This window comes from Aquarana catesbeiana, linkage group LG08, assembly GCF_042186555.1.
Source record: "Aquarana catesbeiana isolate 2022-GZ linkage group LG08, ASM4218655v1, whole genome shotgun sequence".
NCBI classification, from domain to species: Eukaryota; Metazoa; Chordata; class Amphibia; order Anura; family Ranidae; genus Aquarana; species Aquarana catesbeiana.
Window position 1 is genome coordinate 286,742,212 of NC_133331.1, and position 20,512 is coordinate 286,762,723.

The 20,512-nt window shown below is 43.3% G+C and overlaps 2 protein-coding genes across 2 annotated transcripts in view; both read left to right on the forward strand.

Annotated features, from left to right (window-relative positions):
• The first annotated feature begins 267 nt into the window (after positions 1–267).
• LOC141106606 (uncharacterized) lies at positions 268–6,124 on the forward strand. Its single transcript, XM_073597518.1, has 7 exons — positions 268–378; positions 2,180–2,272; positions 2,960–3,103; positions 3,190–3,313; positions 3,421–3,518; positions 3,629–3,770; positions 4,827–6,124. The coding sequence occupies exons 2-7, from the start codon at positions 2,195–2,197 to the stop codon at positions 5,804–5,806; spliced, it is 1,566 nt and encodes a 521-aa protein (XP_073453619.1). The 5' UTR covers positions 268–378; positions 2,180–2,194; the 3' UTR covers positions 5,807–6,124.
• Positions 6,125–11,244: 5,120 nt separating this feature from the next.
• LOC141106769 (uncharacterized) overlaps positions 11,245–20,512 on the forward strand; it is a 70,667-nt gene continuing 61,399 nt past the window's right edge. The window contains exons 1-3 of the mRNA XM_073597696.1: positions 11,245–11,403; positions 15,788–15,931; positions 16,293–16,443. Coding sequence (XP_073453797.1) covers positions 11,281–11,403; positions 15,788–15,931; positions 16,293–16,443 — 418 coding nt within the window. The 5' untranslated portion in view covers positions 11,245–11,280. The remainder of the gene's footprint in view (positions 11,404–15,787; positions 15,932–16,292; positions 16,444–20,512) is intronic.

Here is a 20,512-nt window from a genome sequence, read left to right on the forward strand (position 1 = left end):
TGGTCAGACCCCGCCTACTCACCTCCCCATATACGCGCACATCCCAGCCAATTATTCCCTTGTCCCTGAACTACTCCTCCTACTTCCGCCTTGTGGCTCCTTCACTTTCGCCCTGTGCGTTTCACAGCCGCTCAGCTGCTTTCTGGTTGCCATAGCGACAGGTGGACAACTCTTTAGACAGTGACACACAGCGTCCACCACTAGAGGGAGACAGTTTGTTATGTAAGAGGAGGAAGTGTCCTCAGTGCAGGAAGGGACGGCGGCCATTTTGTTGTAGACCGAAAGAGTAGAAAAGGAGGGGTGGGGGGTGTGATTTTAGCTCAGGACACCTCCTGGAGGGGTTGTTTGGCTGGAGAGTGTGTTCCCAATGAGGAGGAGGTAATAATGTCTTCTTATTATGAGAGAACGGGGTCCCAGCACTGTCTGGATTGGAATGGGGGGGGGGGTCATGTGATCATGTGAGTGGGGTCACTATGTATTGTACATTACCTTCTGTCCCCATGCTTGATTTCTAAACCTACTTCATCTAGTCATGTTTACATACATACACCTGTCAGGTATCCTGATTTCTATGAGCCCCCTTCAAATTTTAACCCCCCCCCCCCCCCATGCCTATCGATACGTGTTAAAGGGGTGCAGACGCCAGATGTATGGCCGGTTTATGTGACTGTGCAAAACATTGGTGCTCTCATGTGTTTCTTGCATTAGGGGCCCATTCACATCTTTGCTTCACCACAATGTACGTTAGTTTCATTCTGAATGGCATCCTAAGGGAACACACATGTAGTGCGCCACAATGCATGGCCAGGCGCTATCGTGTTTTATAAATGAGTTGTGATTTCTCAGACTTTTTAGGACATTCTGGCACATTGGCAGCCCATTTGTTCCGAAGTGCTACCTTAGAGAAATGCTTGTAGTAGAAAAGGTGACCTCCTTATGGCCTGTAGTTTACCACCTTATGACTTTCAGCAGATATATTTCTGACCTGCAATGGACCACCTTCTGACCTGCAGTTTACCTCTGTCTGACCTGCAATGGACCATCTTCTGTGCTGCAGTTAACCTCCTTCTGACCTGCAATTGATCTTCTGACCTGCAATGGACCCCTTCTGACCTGCGAATTTACCTCCTTCTGACCTACAGTTGATCTTCTGACATGCAATGGACCACCTTCTGACCTACAGTTGACCTCCTTCTGTCTGGCAGCTAATCTCCTTCTGGCCTGTAGCTGACTTCATTCTGACCTGCAGTTGACCTCCTTTCTGCCTGCAGATGACTATCTTCTGACTTGCAGTTGACTTCCTTCTGGCCTGCATTTGACCGCCTTCTTACCTACAATTGACCTCCTTCTGGCCTGCAGACGACTACCTTCTGACCTGAAGTTGATGGCCTCCTGGCCTGCGGTTAACAAACTTCTGACCTGCAGTTGACCTGCTTCTGGCCTGCAATTAACCATCTTCTGACTTGCAGTTGACCACATTCTGACCTGCAGTTGATCTCCTTTCGACCTGCAATTGACCACCTGTTGATCTCCTTGTGACCTGCAATTCTGGCTTTCAAATGACTACCTTCTGACTTGCAGTTTATGACCTCCTGGCCTGCGGTTAACCACCTTCTGACTTGCAGTTGACCTCCTTCTGGCCTGTGATTAACCACCTTCTGACCTACAGTTGACCACCTTCTGACCTGCAGTTGATCTCCTTCCAACCTGCAATTGACAACCTCCTGATCTGCAGTTGATCTTCTGACCTGCAATTGACCTCCTTCTGGCCTGAAAATGACTACCATCTAACCTGCAGTTGACTTTCTGGCCTGCAAATGACTACCATCTGACCTGCAGTTGACTTCCTTCTTGCCTGCAGATGACCACCTTATGACCTGTAGGTGATCTACATCTGACCTGCAGTTGACCTCCTTCTGGCCTATGGTTGACCTCTTTCTGACCTGCAGTGGACCTTCTTTTGACCTGCTTCAAGCAGGGTTTGCATCCCTGTAGACTTGTATGGAAATGCAAAACACGTCTACAAAAAGCCCATTAACACAAGCCCTAACATCCAAAGATCTGAATGAATGGACCACTTTTTTCCTAACACAGAAAGGTGACCACGAAGTGTTTTTTTTTTTAAATCTAAACAACTGTTTATATTTTTTTAATTTCATGTTTTTCTACCTCTACTTAGGTCACTTGACTAATAATGGAGAAAGAGCGGAGTCAAACGGCAGAGAGGATATTAGACCTCACTCTTGAGATCATCTACCTGCTGACCGGAGAGGTGAGGAGGATTCTGGGAGGTCACATGACATCACTCTTATCTCTATTAATAAAACACACATGTGACCGGAGAGGTGAGGAGGATTCTGGGAGGTCACATGACATCACTTTTATCTCTATTAATAAAACACACCTGACAGGAGGGATGAGGCGGATTCTAGGAGGTCACATGACATCACTCTTATCTCTATTAATAAAACACAGACCTGACCGGAGAGGTGAGGTGGATTCTAGGAGGTCACATGACATCACTCTTATCCCTATTAAAACTATAAAAAAATTGACTTTTGTTTTGCCAGTGGGGGGGAATTAGTCCTCATTGATCTCTGAACCCTTACTATACTCTGCAAACTGTCAGGGCTCAGAGAACAATGTCATCCAACCACTTTGTCACCCATAGCGTCTGCTCCCCCTGCCCTCAATATGCACCATGCCTTCACCCTCTTCTCTCAAACCCACTACTCCTACACCCTTCAATCTTTCATTGCCTGCACCCCTTACCCAATATTGTTGAAGCAGAGTAGTAGTTGATAATACATTGTAACCAAAAAAACAACTCAAAGGCTGAGTTCCAAACATGAGGAAAAAAATGTTGTGGCCCAAAGCTCCACTAGGTATAAGTTTCAGTAGGCGACTCATATGGGTGGGAAATGTACAGTATATTGTAATTAATATGCTCCTTCTACAGGATAACATAGTAGTGGAGAAGACACCAGGAGATGGACAGGATTCAATTATGGTTCCTCTACATTCCTTACTGATTTCAGAGTTAAGCAATGATAAGAAGATTCTAGAAGTCACCCAGAAAATCATTGATTTGCTGACAGGAGAGGTGAGCGGTGGTGGGAATTCTGGGACATTATCCAGTAACAGACAAGGAATGTGTCTGGATGGTGACTGTATCATTGTGTATGTCAGGTTCCTATGAGGTGTCAGGATGTCACTGTCTATTTCTCCATGAAGGAGTGGGAGTATTTAGAAGAACACAAGGATCTCTATAAGGATGTCATGATGGAAGACTGGCCTCCCCTCCCATCACTGGGTAAGAGGAGACTTTATAAGACCAGTACGGAGGATCATCCTCGATCCCCCATCATCTGATAAACACATAGAAACAATGTATTCAGTCAGTGTGTGTGTTTCCTACAGATGGATCCAGTAATGGGAACCCACCAGAGAGATGTCCCCATCCTCTGTATTCCCGGGATTCCACACAGGAAGATCAGGAGATCCCTCTCCATGATTCGGTAGGTAGGACTGAGGGTATCAGACTTAAACTTGTCTCTGAACTATATTAGAGTATACTCTTTTATGTAGTCTTTGGATAATAGTGCTCACAATCTTTATGTGATTTTAGGGGGAAGAAGTGATTGATGTAAAAATTGAGGTTAAAGAGGAACAAGAAGATATGTATGTGAGAGGTGACCAGCTGTCAATGAAGGAAGCTGAAATGATGGTGACAATTACAAAGGAGGAATCTTCTTTAGATATCAGCACAGGTAAGTATTACATACATAAAATACAGCACTTCACATGTAGCAATGACCCCTGAAGGTGTTGTTGGTTGACCCATCCGGTAGCTGCACCAAAACACTTTACCCATCCACCAGTAGCAACCATCAGAACCACTTCAAGGCCTCCATATCTTTTGCAAAATCTATTGGCTCAATGTGTAGGGGGAGAGGAGAATAGAGGGTTCATACATAATACCTAAGAATGGCAAAAGCACATCTGGCATTCTCCTGTCAGTGACAATATTGACTAATTTCTCTAGTAGCAGCCTCCAGGTAATATCCAAGTCAGCGCTTGTGTTTCAGTGACAACCTCTAGTTAGAGTAGAGCAAATGGTGGTCTTAGATTTTTCAGTCTCCCAATGACAATGGATCCTTTAAATACCTGTTTCGGTGGCCCCAGATACTGTAAAAGGAGCCTCCCAAAAGGAACTGATTCTTAGGGAAAAAATCACATACAGTATACCTTGTCCCCAGGAGACCGTGGAGTACTCTACAGCGCATGCATTGCACCACATCATCAGGGATGGCAACAAATAAGGTGGAGATGTCCCACGCCATATGGTACACCAATCTCTAGGCCTCACTAAGAAAATGTAATCATTGCATTTACCACACTACCTAATGTTTCCAACAAATTCAGTGGAGATGCACATAAAAGCTTCATCTCAATTTCACAATATAATCAAATGTTCCCAATAAATGAGGTGGAGATACTGTACAGCATATAGAAGGTCCATCTCCATTCCTCCATATAATGTCATGTTCCCAACAAATGAGGAGGAGATACTGTACACCATATGAAAGGTCCATCTCCATTCTTCAATATAACGTCATGTTCCCAACAAATGAGGAGGAGATACTGTACACCATATGAAAGGTCCATCTTCATTCATCAGTATAATGTCATGTTCCCAACAAATGAGCTCATGATTTCTAGTTATGGTAAATAGCTGAATACTAGAACAACATATTTGACTCCAGATTGCAAAACATGTACAATGAGCATTTTTTAATCATTACTTAAAACATTATTTCCAACAGGCAGCCATGATGGCTGGAATACCTCAGATGAACTACTTGTTTTATCTCCTGATTTTACTGAAGATGATAACAGTAATGCACAATATTCTCCAAAATCAAGCCCCGTTACTGAAAAGATGCATACAGGGAAGGGTCCATTTTTGTGTTCGGAGTGCGGGAAAAGTTTCACCCAGAAACGTTCTCTCATTATGCACCAGCGAACTCATACCGATGAGCGCCCATTTCCTTGTCAGGATTGTGGCAAGTGCTTCAAAGTGAAATTTTGTCTTGATCGACATGCAGAACTTCATGAAAATAAGGCTTCCTTGTCCTGTTCAGAGTGCGGCAAGTCATTTGAAAAGAGATCTGAACTCCACGTACATCAAAGGGGTCACACCGGTAAGGAGATCTTCTCTTGCCCTGACTGTGAAAAATCATTCATAAGAAAATATGATCTTCTTGTGCACCAGAGAAGTCACACTGGTGAGCCACCTTTTTCATGTTCTGATTGCAAGAAGTCCTTTAAAAATAGACGAGAACTCATTCGACACCAGAGAACCCACACCGGGGAAAAGCCTTTCTCGTGTTCTGTGTGTGGAAAGTCTTTCGCCCAGAAATCACAACTCAATACACACCAGGTAGTCCACACCGGCGAGAAGCCCTTCTCCTGTTCTGAGTGCGGCAAATGCTTCCCCAGTAAAGGAAACCGTGACAAACACATGAGAATTCACACCGGCGAGAAGCCATTTTCCTGTTTAGATTGCGGCAAATGTTTTGCGCAGAAAGTGACTCTAATTATCCACCAGAGAACACACACCACACCGACGAGAAGCCCTTTTCCCCTTTTAAGTGCAGCAAATGTTTCCCCAGGAAACCAAACTGTCGAGAAGCCGTTTTCCTGTTCAGATTGTGGAAAATGTTTTGAGGAGAAAGCGACACTAATTGTCCACCAAAAAACACATACCACACTATTTGTCAACCAGAGAACACACACCACCTGAAGCCACCGAGAAACTTATCATGGCGTTTTATAGGCTGAATCGTTATGTCCATAGAATAAAGATGGGGCAGTCTGAAAAGATCAGCCAACCTATATGGAATATTTTAGTTTTTATGCAAATTTTAAATGAATAATTTATTGTGCATCTTTTTAAAAATAAAAGTTTTTGCCCTTGTCTGTTGTAGGGATTTTTCCTTTCTGTCCCAATGTCACTGGGACAAGAAGTCAGGAATGTTTCCTCAACAGGGATACCGATAACAATAACCGGATAGAGGCTCCCACCTTCTCCATGCTGTCAAAAATTGGGAAAAAAATTAGCTGGATCTCCACTTAAAATTACTGAAGTTCTCTGGGAACGGTGGTGGGTTCCCAGGCTACATAAAGACATTCATAACGGGACAGCAATAAAATAAAGTTTTCTTTGGTAAACCATGGTGTGGAGTTTCGTTTCATGTACTGTTACCACTAATCACAATTACTCATTCTTCATCAGCAAATGTTACGAGGGTAACTTTTGGAATTTGGCCTTTGGAGAAGGCTATGTGTTTTTGAGATGGTAAATAGATTATCTACTGAACATTCTGGCAGAGCTGAAGAAGGACATGGGAGCCCGAGTATCTGGTCTGTTGGCCTGTGGATGTCAGAAGGTATGGGTACTCACCATGGAGAAATAGCAGTGGATGATAAAAAGAGGCTGCGACAGAGAGGGAATCACACAATTGTCTTGGTCCTTTTTCAGCTTATTCAAAATGAAAGAGAAGGTTTTGGTCAGGGGCTTGGGGCTTTACACTCATACTGCAGTCTGTATAGAGGAAAGATGGGTGGCAAGCCCCCATAATGATGCACAGGGAAATTTTGATGCAGCAGCTCCCCCGCTCTTGGAGCTGTTGTTACAGCAATGGCAATGTACCACCGTTGGGTACATGTGAAGCTACTGATCTGATGACCAGTTTGACATGCTCAGCCGGGCCCAGAAACTACAAGTGGGATCCCCAATTGAGAAAAATTGTCTTTATGCAGTTTTACTTACTCTCTCAACTAAAGACGGGTGGCTAATGCTCTGAGTTTCCTAGAGTCTTCGCTGGGACAACCTGGGAAGGGGCCAGAGCAAGGCTAAAGGCACTAGAGACACTAGGGTCTTCGCTGGGACAACCTGGGAAGGGGCCAGGGCAAGGTTTAAGGTACTAGAGACACTAGGGTCTTCGCTGGGACAACCAGGGAAGGGGCCAGAGCAAGGCTTAAGGCACTAGAGACACTAGAGTCTTCGTTGGGCCAACCTAGGAAGGGGCCAGAGCTAGACTTAAGGCACTAGACACTAGGGTCTTCACTTGGACAACCTGGGAAGGGGCCAGGGCAAGGCTTAAGGCAATAGAGTCTTCACTGGGATAACCTGGGAAGGGGCCAGAGTAAAGATTAAGGCACTAGAGACATTAAGGATACTAGGTAGTTCTTCACAGATGTCCTCCCCAGGTGAAGGACTGCTCCTTGGTTTTTCTACATCACAAGCAGTTGTACTTGCAGGACTCAACCATGGCATTGGAAGGCCAGGGCATATCCCAGATGATGCACAATAAATTCTGATGGAGGTCGTGGCAGTCACAAACTCCTTAATGGTGTGTCCAGTCCATTCTTAATACTTCTGGTGTTAAATGAGGTTGTAGCACTGATAGCGGAAAGTCACTGTAGTGGTGGCACTGGTTCCAAGGTTTGATATCAGCCAAAAGCCTACATTTTTCACATGCAATTACCGCAATCTCATACCCACTCATGGTGCACAGGGCCAGACTTCTCCATGGTTGCATTTGTAGTCCAGTATCAACAAAGGTTGCACCACCCGACGCAACCTATTATTATGAGAGGTGCTTTTATAGCACCATCAATTTACACATCGCTTAACACATATATTGTACATTCACATCAGTCCCTGCCCTCACAGAGTTTATAATCAAAGGTCCCTAACTCACATTCATAGCTCCGGCAGCACAGTGCAGTAGTTTCTCCAGCTACCTTCTTGATCACATAGTCTTCCTCTTCTTTGCCACCACTTAGGTCACTCAGTGGCCCTTCGGAGCCAGGAAAAGGTTAAACCAACACAGTATCATCAGACAGTCACATCTGGTCACTGGAGGAGGAGGATATAGGATGGAGTAGATGGAACTGGAGGAGGAGGAGGACATGGGATGGAGGAAATGAGACTGCAGGGGGTGGAGGAGATGGAACTGGAGGAGGGGGATGACATGGGATGGAGGAGATGGGACTGGAGGAAGAGGAGGACATGGGGTGGAGGAGATGGGACTGCAGGATGAGGACATGGGATGGGGGAGGAAGAGGACATGGGATGGAGGAGGAGAACATGGGATGTGGGAGATGGGACTGGAGGAGGAGGAGGACAAAGGGTGGAGATGAGGAGAACAAGGGATAAGGGAGATGAGACTGAAAGAGGAGGGCATGGGATGGGGAGATGGGACTGGAGAAGGAGGACATGGAATGAATGGAGAAGGAGGAGGGCATGGAATGAAGACGATGGGACTGGAGGAGGAGGACATGGGATGGAGGAGATGGAACTGGAGGAGGACATGGGATGGAGGAAATGAGACTGCAGGAGGATGAGGACGTGGGACTGGAGGAGGAGGATAACATGGGATGCAGGAGATGGGACTGGAGGAAGAGGAGGACATGGGGTGGAGGAGATGGGACTGCAGGAGGAGGAACTGGAAGAGAAGGAGGACATGGGACAGAGGAGGAAGAGGACATGGGATGGAGGAGGAGAACATGGGATGGGGGAGATGGGACTGGAGGAGGAGGAGGACAAAGAATGGAGATGAGGAGAACATGGGATAAGGGAGATGAGACTGGAAGAGGAGGGCATGGGATGGGGAGATGGGACTGGAGAAGGAGGGCATGGAATGAATAGAGAAGGAGGAGGACATGGCATGAAGAAGATGGGACTGGAGTAGGACATAGAATGGAGGAGATGCAACTGGAGGAGAAGGAGTTGCAACTAGAGGAGGACATGGGATGGACGATATAATATTAAGAATAACTTTTCTTTTGGGGCTTTCACCTTGTGCATTATCTAAAACTTCCCAAAAAGCTACTGACGCATACATTGTCAGGAGCCAGTTGCCTAGTTGCCCTCAAATGCAATTGCACAGAGCTCCCTTCCTTGATGGAACTTCACACAAGGATCTGGGAATTAAAGAAGATGAAGTACCTAACCGCTTACCTTAACAACTCCATTAATAAATACCTCTGTGTACATACTTTGTGGTTACCCTGTAATCTACCTTTGAAAATTCTACTGTATCTCAGTAAAAATCCTCAGTTTTCAAAAGTAGTATCTTTATGCCTTTTTGACAGGTGAACTCTTTATGGTTCTGCCACAGGCTAATGTGAACTCTGTAGACCCAGGCGGGTGCCTACCTATAAATATCTACGACCTCTGCCTCAGACCAGGTTAGGATTCTTCAGACCGATCTTACAGTTTAGTTGTGGACCTTTAAGCCCAGATGAGCAATTATCAGAACAGAATTCTTCTTTGGCTTCAGCCTCCTCCCCCAGGCAAAGAGTCTAGGGAGCAAATATTGGACCTCTCTTCAGCTAAACCCTCCCCAGACAGACTTTGGAGGCAAGGACCTCTCAAGGACCAATTTCTTTCGGCAAATCCTGGACCCTACTAAACACACATCCTGACCAGGCAGAGCCTGCGAGGTGAAAACTAGAGGTGTGCAAAAATGTGTTTTGTTTCATCATATTCGTTATGTTAGAATGATTCGTTATCGGAATTCCTTTCCTATATTGAGATTGGTTTACTATATTAGTTATTTTCAAATCGATTCAAAGTTAGAATTTTCGAAATTTTAAATTCGAAAAACGAATTTTAGAAGACAGCTTTATTCATTCTATTCTATTCTAATCTATTCTATTCTTTTATTTGCTATTCTATTCTGTTTCAATCTATTCTATTCTTTTATTTTTCTATTCTATTCTAGTCTGTTTTATTCTATTCTACTCTATTCTAGTCCTTTCAACGGCTGTATTCGTTCTATTTTATTCTATTCTAATCAATTCTACTCTATTCTATTTTTTTCTATTCTAATCTTGTATTTTCTATTCTATTCTATTATTTTATTTTATATGCTAGTCTGTTTTATACTATTCTATTCTGCTCTATTATATTCATTTCAACTGCTGTATTCATTCTTTTTTCTTCTATTTCATTCTATTCTAATCTATTCTATTTTTTCTATTCTATTCTTTTTTTCTATTCTATTATATTCTTTTATATTCTATTATATTCTATTGTATTCCACTCCATTCTATTCAATGGCTATATTCTTTATTTTTTTATATTTATATTTATATATTTATTTTATTCTACACTATTCTATTCTACTCTATTCCATTCTATTCTTTTATTTACAATTCTATTCTTTTATTTTCTATTCTATTCTGTTTTATTCTATTCTTTTATTTTCTATTCTATTATAGTCTGTTTTATTCTATTCTGTTTTATTAAACTATTTTTAATTCTATTATTTTCTATTCTATTTTATTCTATTCTATTCTATTAGGCAACCTAAGTCAGAGTAATCATCTTATTTCACTTTTATACCTTACTGTATTTATTGTAATATGTTACCATTTCGAATTCAAATTTATATTCAAATTCTAATTCGGATCTATTTTCGTTCTAATTTATTACAGATTCATTACTATTGTAATTTGGAAATTCGGATACATCCAAAGGTCCGAATAACAAAAATTTCATCCGAAATTCGTAACGAAACGAATCGCACTTGTCTACCAAGTACCCTTCTGGATGGTCAGTTCAAATATTTTTCCCTATCCCCGGGTCACATCAGTGGCATACACCCCTCAGTGATTGGCTAAGGACAGGAAAAAATATTCAGAACTCCATACCTTGTAATTTCGCGCTCCTTCTACTGGAGATCACTCTTCAGAAGAAGGTGAAGTAAACCATGTCCTTGGGTTTAAGGGAAACCTATTGAACCCGGATGGCATAAACAGAGCTCGGAGTGGCTTGGCTGCAAACACTAAATGTGGACAACCTAAAGCATATTATCATTTTGCATTGCAAAACTCTTACGAAGGTGGAGTTGATGTCATTGGAGCAGCAGAGAACTCCAACACTTGGTACCACTTTCTCGTTTCTGTATGGAATCAATGAAGCTTATATATATATATATATATATATATATACTGTATATACAAAGATATGTTGGTATGCAACTAAACGAACATGTCGTATGCCTAAGAACTTCATTCGGTGGTGGTCATTTTTGGTGGCTATCAACAGATGTCCTCACTTAGGTTTGAGCATTAGTCTATGGTGCTATAGAGTATGTATCTAGAGTATGTTCCTCCAGATCTTCTGGTCTACAACAAAATGGCCGAGAAGAACCAATCACAGAAGAGACTGCTTTTTACCCATAATGCTGAGCATTGGGGGGGATGGGCACTATTGTTACTGGAAGTGAATGGCACAGAGTGCGAGCAATGGAGGCAAACTGCACCAACCTGACGGAGAGGATATTACAGCTCACCCTGGAGATCATCTACTTGCTGACCGGGGAGGTGAGGAGGATTCTGGGAGCACCGCCAACACGTTTGGTTCATATTTTTTGATTGATACCGGCCAGAAAAAAAAATAACTTTCCTCCAGTTTTATTCCAGCAACAGATTTCCTGGGAAGAGTCTAATGGACAACGTTTTTTTGTTCTTACGTTTTTTTTTGGAAAATTTTAATTGCCAGACACTTTTTTTTTTTAAACAATTTTTGTTGTACTCACAACTGGATAAAATATATATTTATTTTTTATTGTTATACAGGCAACAAAATTATAAGACAAAAGTTTTACAGAACGTGTGTTCCTGACAGCTGGAGAATTACAAAATGTTTTGTTTCTAAAGAATCTTTCTTTGACAAGCTGCTAAATCATCACATTTCTTTACAGATTTTCTGAAATCCGGGCATTTAAAACAATTATTTGCTGTCAAAATTATTGAAAAATGCTAACACTCAATATATGTTGTATTTTTTTTATTTAATAATAATAATTTTATTATTATTATTATTGTTATTATTTATTTTTAAGATTATTTATATATATATATATATATATATATATATATATATATATATATATAATTTGAGTTTTTCAAATTAAATACACACTTTAGTAGGAGGAAATTAGAGAAAATCAATGGGGTCAAAAGGCAGAGCTCTGTGTGTGGCTTCTTATTAAAAAAATAATAACGTTGCGACTGTATTTTACTTAGGGGTCTATTTATAAAGGTTTTCACCCCAAAATTTCACAGTGCTCCCCAAGACTCACACATCACTCCAATTAGATTTAAATAGAAAAATGCGTGCATCACGGGTGAAAATATTTCTCAATAGGATGTATTATGCTGTTTGTGCTGTAACCCCTTTTGTATTTTGTTTATTGTGGTGTTTTGGGGGGGGGAACGCTTGGTTGCGTGCATAGATCACTATCTTTACCTGTCGGTGACGTCCACCCTCTAAAACGGTGTGTTTTCTCTCATTGTAGACATGCTGGGTTTGGGTCTGGAGCTCAGCTCCAGCTGTGCCCATTTGCCCCATATTGGCACTATATGTCCATGCTCTTAAAAGTATGCTATTTAGCAAGTAGAAATTTGGCAATTTACAAGGAAGAGTAGACACTGACCAGAGAGGGATCACTTTCACGTAGCTGGCCAGAGAGGCAGTGCTATCATAATAGCATCATGGGTCCCTGGGCAAAGTAATGCACTGGGGCCCCTACCAACCTGCATCAGGTGTCCCTATCACATTGTCCCCACACATCAAGTGTCCCCATCAGAGTACCCCTCTGTATCAGGTCTCCCCCTTATATCAGGTGTCTCAATACATCAGGTGTCCCCATTAGAGCACCCCCTTATATCAGGTGTCCCCATCCCCCAGGTCTCCCCATCACAGTGTCTCGCTATATCTGGTGTCCATATCACAGTTAGAGTTGCCACCTCATCCCTTTAAACTCGAACACCTATGAATTACACAGGTTCTGAGACTAATTAAATGCAGATAAGGCACTAAGTGAGTTTAATTACCACCTTAATCAGCCACAGAACCTGTGTAATTAATATGGGTTCGGGTTTAAAGGGATGAGGTGGCAACCATAATCGCAGTGCCCCCTTATGTCAACTGTCCTCATCCATCACATGTCCCCATCGTGCTCTTAAAAGTATGCTATTTAGCAAGTAGGACATTGGCAATTTGCAAGGAAGAGTAGAGATTGGCAGTTGGCCAGACAGGGATCACTTTAATGCAGTTGGCCAGTGGCCACAGAGGGATCACTTTGATGGAATTTACTAGAGATGGATCACTTTGATGAAGTTGGCCCAAAAGGGATCCCTTTGACGCAGTTGGCCAGAGAGGGATCCCTTTGAGGCAGCTGGTCAGAGAGGGATCCCTTTGAGGCAGCTGGCCAGAGAGGGATCCCTTTAAGGTAGCTGGCCCGAGAGGGATCCCTTTGAGGCAGCTGGCCCGAGAGGGATCCCTTTGAGGCAGCTGGCCCGAGAGGGATCCCTTTGAGGCAGCTGGCCCGAGAGGGATCCCTTTGAGGCAGCTGGCCCGAGAGGGATCCCTTTGAGGCAGCTGGCCCGAGAGGGATCCCTTTGAGGCAGCTGGCCCGAGAGGGATCCCTTTGAGGCAGCTGGCCCGAGAGGGATCCCTTTGAGGCAGCTGGCCCGAGAGGGATCCCTTTGAGGCAGCTGGCCCGAGAGGGATCCCTTTGAGGCAGCTGGCCCGAGAGGGATCCCTTTGAGGCAGCTGGCCCGAGAGGGATCCCTTTGAGGCAGCTGGCAGGAGAGGGACCCCTTTGAGGCAGCTGGCCAGAGAGGGACCCCTTTGAGGCAGCTGGCCCGAGAGGGATCCCTTTGAGGCAGCTGGCCCGAGAGGGATCCCTTTGAGGCAGCTGGCCCGAGAGGGATCCCTTTGAGGCAGCTGGCCCGAGAAGGATCCCTTTGAGGCAGCTGGCCCGAGAGGGATCCCTTTGAGGCAGCTGGCCCGAGAGGGATCCCTTTAAGGTAGCTGGCCCGAGAGGGATCCCTTTGAGGCAGCTGGCCCGAGAGGGATCCCTTTGAGGCAGCTGGCCCGAGAGGGATCCCTTTGAGGCAGCTGGCCCGAGAGGGATCCCTTTGAGGCAGCTGGCCCGAGAGGGATCCCTTTGAGGCAGCTGGCCCGAGAGGGATCCCTTTGAGACAGCTGGCCCGAGAGGGATCCCTTTGAGGCAGCTGGCAGGAGAGGGATTCCTTTGAGGCAGCTGGCAGGAGAGGGACCCCTTTGAGGCAGCTGGCCAGAGAGGGACCCCTTTGAGGCAGCTGGCCAGAGAGGGACCCCTTTGAGGCAGCTGGCCCGAGAGGGATCCCTTTGAGGCAGTTGGCCCGAGAGGGATCCCTTTGAGGCAGTTGGCCCGAGAGGGATCCCTTTGAGGCAGTTGGCCCGAGAGGGATCCCTTTGAGGCAGCTGGCCCAAAAGGGATCCCTTTAAGGCAGATGACCCGAGAGGGATCCCTTTGAGGCGGCTGGCCCGAGAGGGATCCCTTTGAGGCGGCTGGCCCGAGAGGGATCCCTTCGATGCAGCTGGCCCAAAAAGGATCCCTTTAAGGCAGATGACCCAAGAGGGATTACTTTGATGCAGTTGACCAGCTTCAATGTGCATTGCAATGTATGTGAACTAAGAATTCCTATTTTTTTAAGGCAAGGTTTTCTATGAATATGTAAGGGTTAACATGTGGTTACACCTCTTTAGTATCCCATTAGGATAAAGTATGTTATATTTCGATTTTACTGCATAGTTCAGGTTGAAATAGGGCAGGGGTGCCTGATATTTTTTTGAAACTCAGTTTTGGAGACTTTTGTCCTTAAAATATTAGAACAATATCTGATACGCACAATCTGTCCTTTTCAATAGGGATTTTAGACAAGCTCCAGCCATAAACAGGACCATTCAGGTCACATCAGTGTTCCTGTTTGGGCTATGAGAGGAATGAAGCACAGCTGACATGGTTCAGATGAAAGCTTACCAACAGCACAAAAATAGTGACAGAACAAGCTGTTCAAAAAACCCTGGTGACCAAAACATGGCCAGTCCCCCATGGACTGGGTTGGGTCCACCACCTGTTGGACACCAAATGGCAGCATGGTGCAGTGGGGTCCTTCTAGTATTTTCAAGTTGACTACCACTTGTCTAAAGTCTACCATAGGCATCTTCTAAGGGGTGACAGACTTCTGTTTTTCTTCACAGTACTGATAGGGTGACCGTCTTACATGTGCTCTGTAGGCTTTTTGGTACAGATAACATCTCAGTTCTGTTTTTCTGATAGGTAGTCTGCCACAAAATGGAGAGCTTGCCAAACCACAGCTATACATTACTTGTATGCTGCAGCACTGCTCTCACTTTGCCTTGAAAGGATATCCTCATAGGCCTGATCAGACTCCGCTCCTTCTCAATGCACAGTGTTCCTCTATGCCCAGCCTTGCACAAAACCTATGCTTTCATTCCTTTCTGATCACTATCAATGAGCTGATCCATAGAACATTCATACCCCACCCATCATTGCGCAGTGCTTAATCTAAGGTCAGGGCTTCCCCCATGTTAAAAAGTCCCTTTCTCATTATCTCACACCACCACATCTTAAGGAGGACCTCATAACTAGGCCCACATTAACATCAGTACAAAGAGGGACCATAAATGTAGCAATAAAGTTGCTGTTGGATGTCCCGCACTGTGACTGATAATGTCTTAGTAGGGTAGTATCTGATACATTATGAATGGAAACAATCCAAAGGCTCATAGGCAAATATGAATGCGAGATGCCATCGACCAGATCATAGCAAAAGAGGGCCGATAATGGCAGGAAGCTGTAAGTTCTTTTCATGGGAAATGTATATAGTGATTGCTAATCTCTCCCCACAGGATAACATAGTTGTGAAGAAGACATCAGGAGATGGACAGAACTCCATTATGGTCCCTCTTCATTCCTTACTGGTTCCAGAAAGAAACAATGAGCAGAAGATTTTACATGTCACCCAGAAGATCCTTGACCTCCTGATGGAAGAGGTGAGCGGTGAATTCTGGGACATTATCCAGTAACAGACAAGGGATGCGTCTGGATGGTGACTGTATCATTGTGTGTGTCAGGTTCCTATAAGGTGTCAGGATGTCACTGTCTATTTCTCCATGGAGGAGTGGGAGTATTTAGAAGGACACAAGGATCTCTACAAGGACGTCATGAGAGAATTAGCCACCCTTCACACATCCTCCTAGGAGGAGTTTAATATTTAATTTAAAAATTGTGTGTTTTTCATGTGTATTTTGATTGCCTATTGCTTACCAGTGGTTCAGGAAGTTCCATCTTGCTCCACCATGGATCTGTATCTTCTCAAGCATTTTTAAAATTTTGTTTTATACTTCTGTTCAGAGCGAAAACTGGAGCAAATTTAATGTTCTTATCAAAGAAGAGATAAAAGAAGAAGGGGATATTGTGATAAAGGAGTGGGAGTATATAGAAGGACACAAGGATCTCTACAAGGACGTCATGATGGAGAATCAGCCGCCCCTCACATCACCGGGTAAGAGGAGACTTTATTGTAAAGGAGAGAGCAGTACGGAGGGTCCACCTAGATCCCTCATCATCTGATAAACACATAGAAACAATGTATTCAGTCAGTGTGTGTGTTTCCTACAGCTGGATCCAGTAATGGGAACCCACCACAGAGATGTCCCCGTCCTCTGTATTCCCGGGATTCCACACAGGAAGATCACGCCATCCCTCACCATCATCAGGTAGGTGGGACTGAGGATGGCAAACTCAAACCTGGCTGGAAACTGTGTTTAATGATATTTCTCTATGCAGTCTCATGATAATAGTGCTCATAATCATTTTGTGATTTTAGGAGGAAGAAGTGATGGCTATAAAAATTGATTTCAAAGAGGAAGAAGAGACGTATGTGAGGGGAAATCACCTGTCTATGAAGGAAGCTGAAATGATGGTGACAGTTATCGAAAATGACTCTTTTGTAGATGATACAGGTAAGTATTATATATTTTTAAACATTTCAGCAATTCACATTTTTAATTCAGGTTCATTCTTTAACATTTAAGTTAATTATTATCACGGTTAAGTATGCAGATTGATTAAAAATGATAAAAAGAATACAATTGTCTTGTTCTGATGTGATAGAAAAGTATCCATTGTACTTTATACTACATGTTATGTATGGGAGATACTGTACACCAGGGGTAGGCAACCCGGGGCCCTCCAGCTGTTGCAGAACTACAAGTCCCATCGTGCCTCTTGGAGTAATTGTAACTGCCAGCTTTGCAATGCCTCATGGGAAATATAGTTCCACAACAGCTGAAGGGCCCCAGGTTGCCCCTATTGTACACCATATGAAGGGTCAATCTTCACTCCACAATATAACGTCATGTTCCCAACAAATGAGGAGGAGATACTGTATACCATATAAAAGGTCCATCTCCATTTCTCAATATAACGTCGTGTTCCCAACAAATGAGGAGGAGATACTGTACACCATATGAAAGGTCCATCTCCATTCCTCAATATAACGTTGTGTTCCCAACAAATGAGGAGGAGATACTGTATACCATATGAAAGGTCCATCTCCATTCCTCAATATAACGTTGTGTTCCCAACAAATGAGGAGGAGATACTGTATACCATATGAAAGGTCCATCTCCATTCCTCAATATAATGTCATGTTCCCAACAAATGAGGAGGAGATACTGTACACCATATGAAAGGTCCATCTCCATTCCTCAATGCTACGCCATGTTCCCAAACAAATGAGGAAGAGATGCTGTACTCCATATGAAAGGTCCATCTCCATGACTTAATGTAACCTCTGTATGCTTTACCATATTATTGTCAATGGCTTTTGTTGCATTGTACATCTTATCTGACTCCTATCCTTGCATTGCTGTTATCACTGTACCTAATTCCATGCCAGAGATCTGAGGAACAGTTGACTGATAGACCAACTTACATGACTCCAAACTGTAAAATATGAACGATGAACATTCTATAATTTTTTTTATAATAAAAAAAATATTTACAACAGGAGGAGACAATGGATGGAATACCCCACAGGGACGTCCTATTTTATATGAAGATTATAGCAAAGATGATAGCAACGTGGCACAATATTCTCCAGAAGTAAGCGTTGTTACTCAAAATATACAACACAAACTTAATCATATGGCAAAATCAACAGCTTGGTTTAATTCCAAACGTAAATCACATACTTTTAACCCAAATAGCCAAACAAGCTTTCAGAGTGCAGAAAAATCACCAGATGGTTCTAATCCTGGGGAATCTTCTCCCAATTATTTGCATCCTTTTGAGGACTGTGAAAAATCATTCTCAAAAAAACATTACCTTGTTGTACCCCACACCATCCGCAACATTGAAAAACCCTTTTCATGTTCCGAGTGTGAGAAGTCCTTCACAAAGAAATCTCATTTTGTTCAACACCAGAGAACCCACACCAGTGAGAAACCCTATTCATGTTCTGAGTGTGAGAAGTCCTTCATAAACAAATCAAAACTTATTCAACACCAGAGAATCCACACCGGGGAAAGGCCTTTCATGTGTTCTGAGTGCGGGAAGTCTTTTACTGAGAAATCAAAACTCAATAAACACATTAGGGTGCACACCGGCGAGAAGCCCTTTTCCTGTTCGGCATGTGGAAGGAGCTTCTCTGATAAAGGGAACTGTGATAGGCACATGAAAATTCACACTAATTATCCACCAGAGATGACACACCACAGGAGGACGCTGAAAAACTTATGATGGAGTTTTATAGGCTGAATCGTTATGTTCATAAAACAGCTGTACGATAAAGATAAGGCAGTCCGAAAGGATCAGCCAACCCATGTGGAATATTTTAGTTTTATTGTTGTGGTGTGATCTTTTTTTATTTTCATTATGTATAAAAAGTACATTTTTTATCATTTCTTTTGCTTCTTAATATTGCTGTTTTGCTTAAAACTCAAACTTTTTTTCCTTTCTCCATTTTGGGGATTTTCCTCTCTTGTTTTGTGTCTCCAACAAGGACACCGGCATCAAGAAAACCATGAATTATTTAGTAGACTGTGGAAGAGTTGGATCTGCTTTTATGTGTGTGTGTGTCCCCTGGATTAACTTTTTGTCCCGGTGATAGCTGTCACTGGGACAAGAAGTCAGGGAGAGTTCCGCTACAGGGATACAGATAACAATAATCTGACAGAGGCTCTCATATTCTCCATTCTGTCATGAAAGAAAAAAGTGTTGGCTGGATTTCAATTTTATTTAGAAGAAGTCCTCTAGGAACAATGGTGGGGTCTCGGGCTGTCCTTCGTTCTTCCTCTGGATTTCCACTTTATTTAGAGAAGTTCTTTAGCAACAATGGTGGGGTCTTGGCCTATCCTTCATCCTTCCACTGGACTTCCATTTAATTTAGAGAAGTCTTCTAGGAACAATGGTGGGGTCTTGGGCTGTCCTTCGTTCTTGCACTGGACTTCCATAATATTTAGAGAAGTTCTCTGGGAATAGTGGTGGGGTCTCATGCTGTCCTTCGTTTTTGCACTGGACTTTCATTTTATTTAGAGAAGTTCTTGGGGAACAATGGTGGGGTCTTGGGCTGTCCTTCGTTCTTGCACTGGACTTCCATAATATTTAGAGACGTTCTCTGGGAACAGTGGTGGGGTCTCATGCTGTCCTTCATTCTTGCACTGGACATCCATTTTATTTAGAGAAGTTCTCTAGGAACAGTGGTTGGGTCTCAGGCTGTCCTTCGTTTTTCCACTGGACTTCCATTTTACTTAGAGAAGTCCTCTGGGATCAATGGTGGAAGTCCTGGCTGTCTATTCTTCTTATGTTACATAAAGATATGCATTGTGTGACAGCAATAAAATAAAGTTCTCATTGGTAAACCATAGTGTGGACTCTCGTTTTGTTTGTGTTACCACTAATCACAATTACTTGTTCTTCAGCAGCAACACTGCAAAGGGTGTTTTGTGTTTTTTAAAAGAAATGACAGTAAATAGATTATCTACTGAACATTCTGGCAGAGCTAAAGTAGGACATGTGAACCCAAAATGCTAAACAAGATACTGAACCCAACATAGGTCTCTTGACCTATGCTTGTCTGAGGGTAGGGGTTACTCTCCATGATGAAATGGCAATGGATGGTGTAGGCGAGCCATGACAGAGAGAAAATCACACAATGGTCATGGCCCTTTTTCAGTTTTCCAAAAAGTTTTGGCAGGTATCTCATACTGCAGTCTACAGAGGGAAGATGGGTATGAAACACATGCTATATTGTGGGGGCACTACTGGGCTAATCCTTGCCATAACCATAAATAATAATGCACGGTGAAACTTTGATGCAGCAGCACCTTCCAGCTCTGAACTGTTGTTACAGCAATCACAATGTGCCACCACGTTGACACCACCATGTGAAGATACTGGTTTGATGGTCAATATGACATCCCGTAATGTAATAATATGGCCCTGAAATTTTTAAGCGGATCTTCACTCTGTCCCCCCTCCACTTACCTTGTTGCCATTTCTGCACAGTTAAGGTGCTCACCTGCCCAGCGGGATCCAGCATTGTCCTGCTGATATTGGCTTCTCTTATC

What these genes read in the sequence shown, in the direction of transcription:
- LOC141106606 (XM_073597518.1), top strand. Translation starts at nt 2,195, where the DNA reads ATGGAGAAAGAGCGGAGTCAAACGGCAGAGAGGATATTAGACCTCACT. An exon ending in TCTACCTGCTGACCGGAGAG is followed by an intron (nt 2,273 to 2,959) that starts GTGAGGAGGATT and finishes CTCCTTCTACAG; the next exon opens with GATAACATAGTAGTGGAGAA. An exon ending in GCCTCCCCTCCCATCACTGG is followed by an intron (nt 3,314 to 3,420) that starts GTAAGAGGAGAC and finishes TGTTTCCTACAG; the next exon opens with ATGGATCCAGTAATGGGAAC.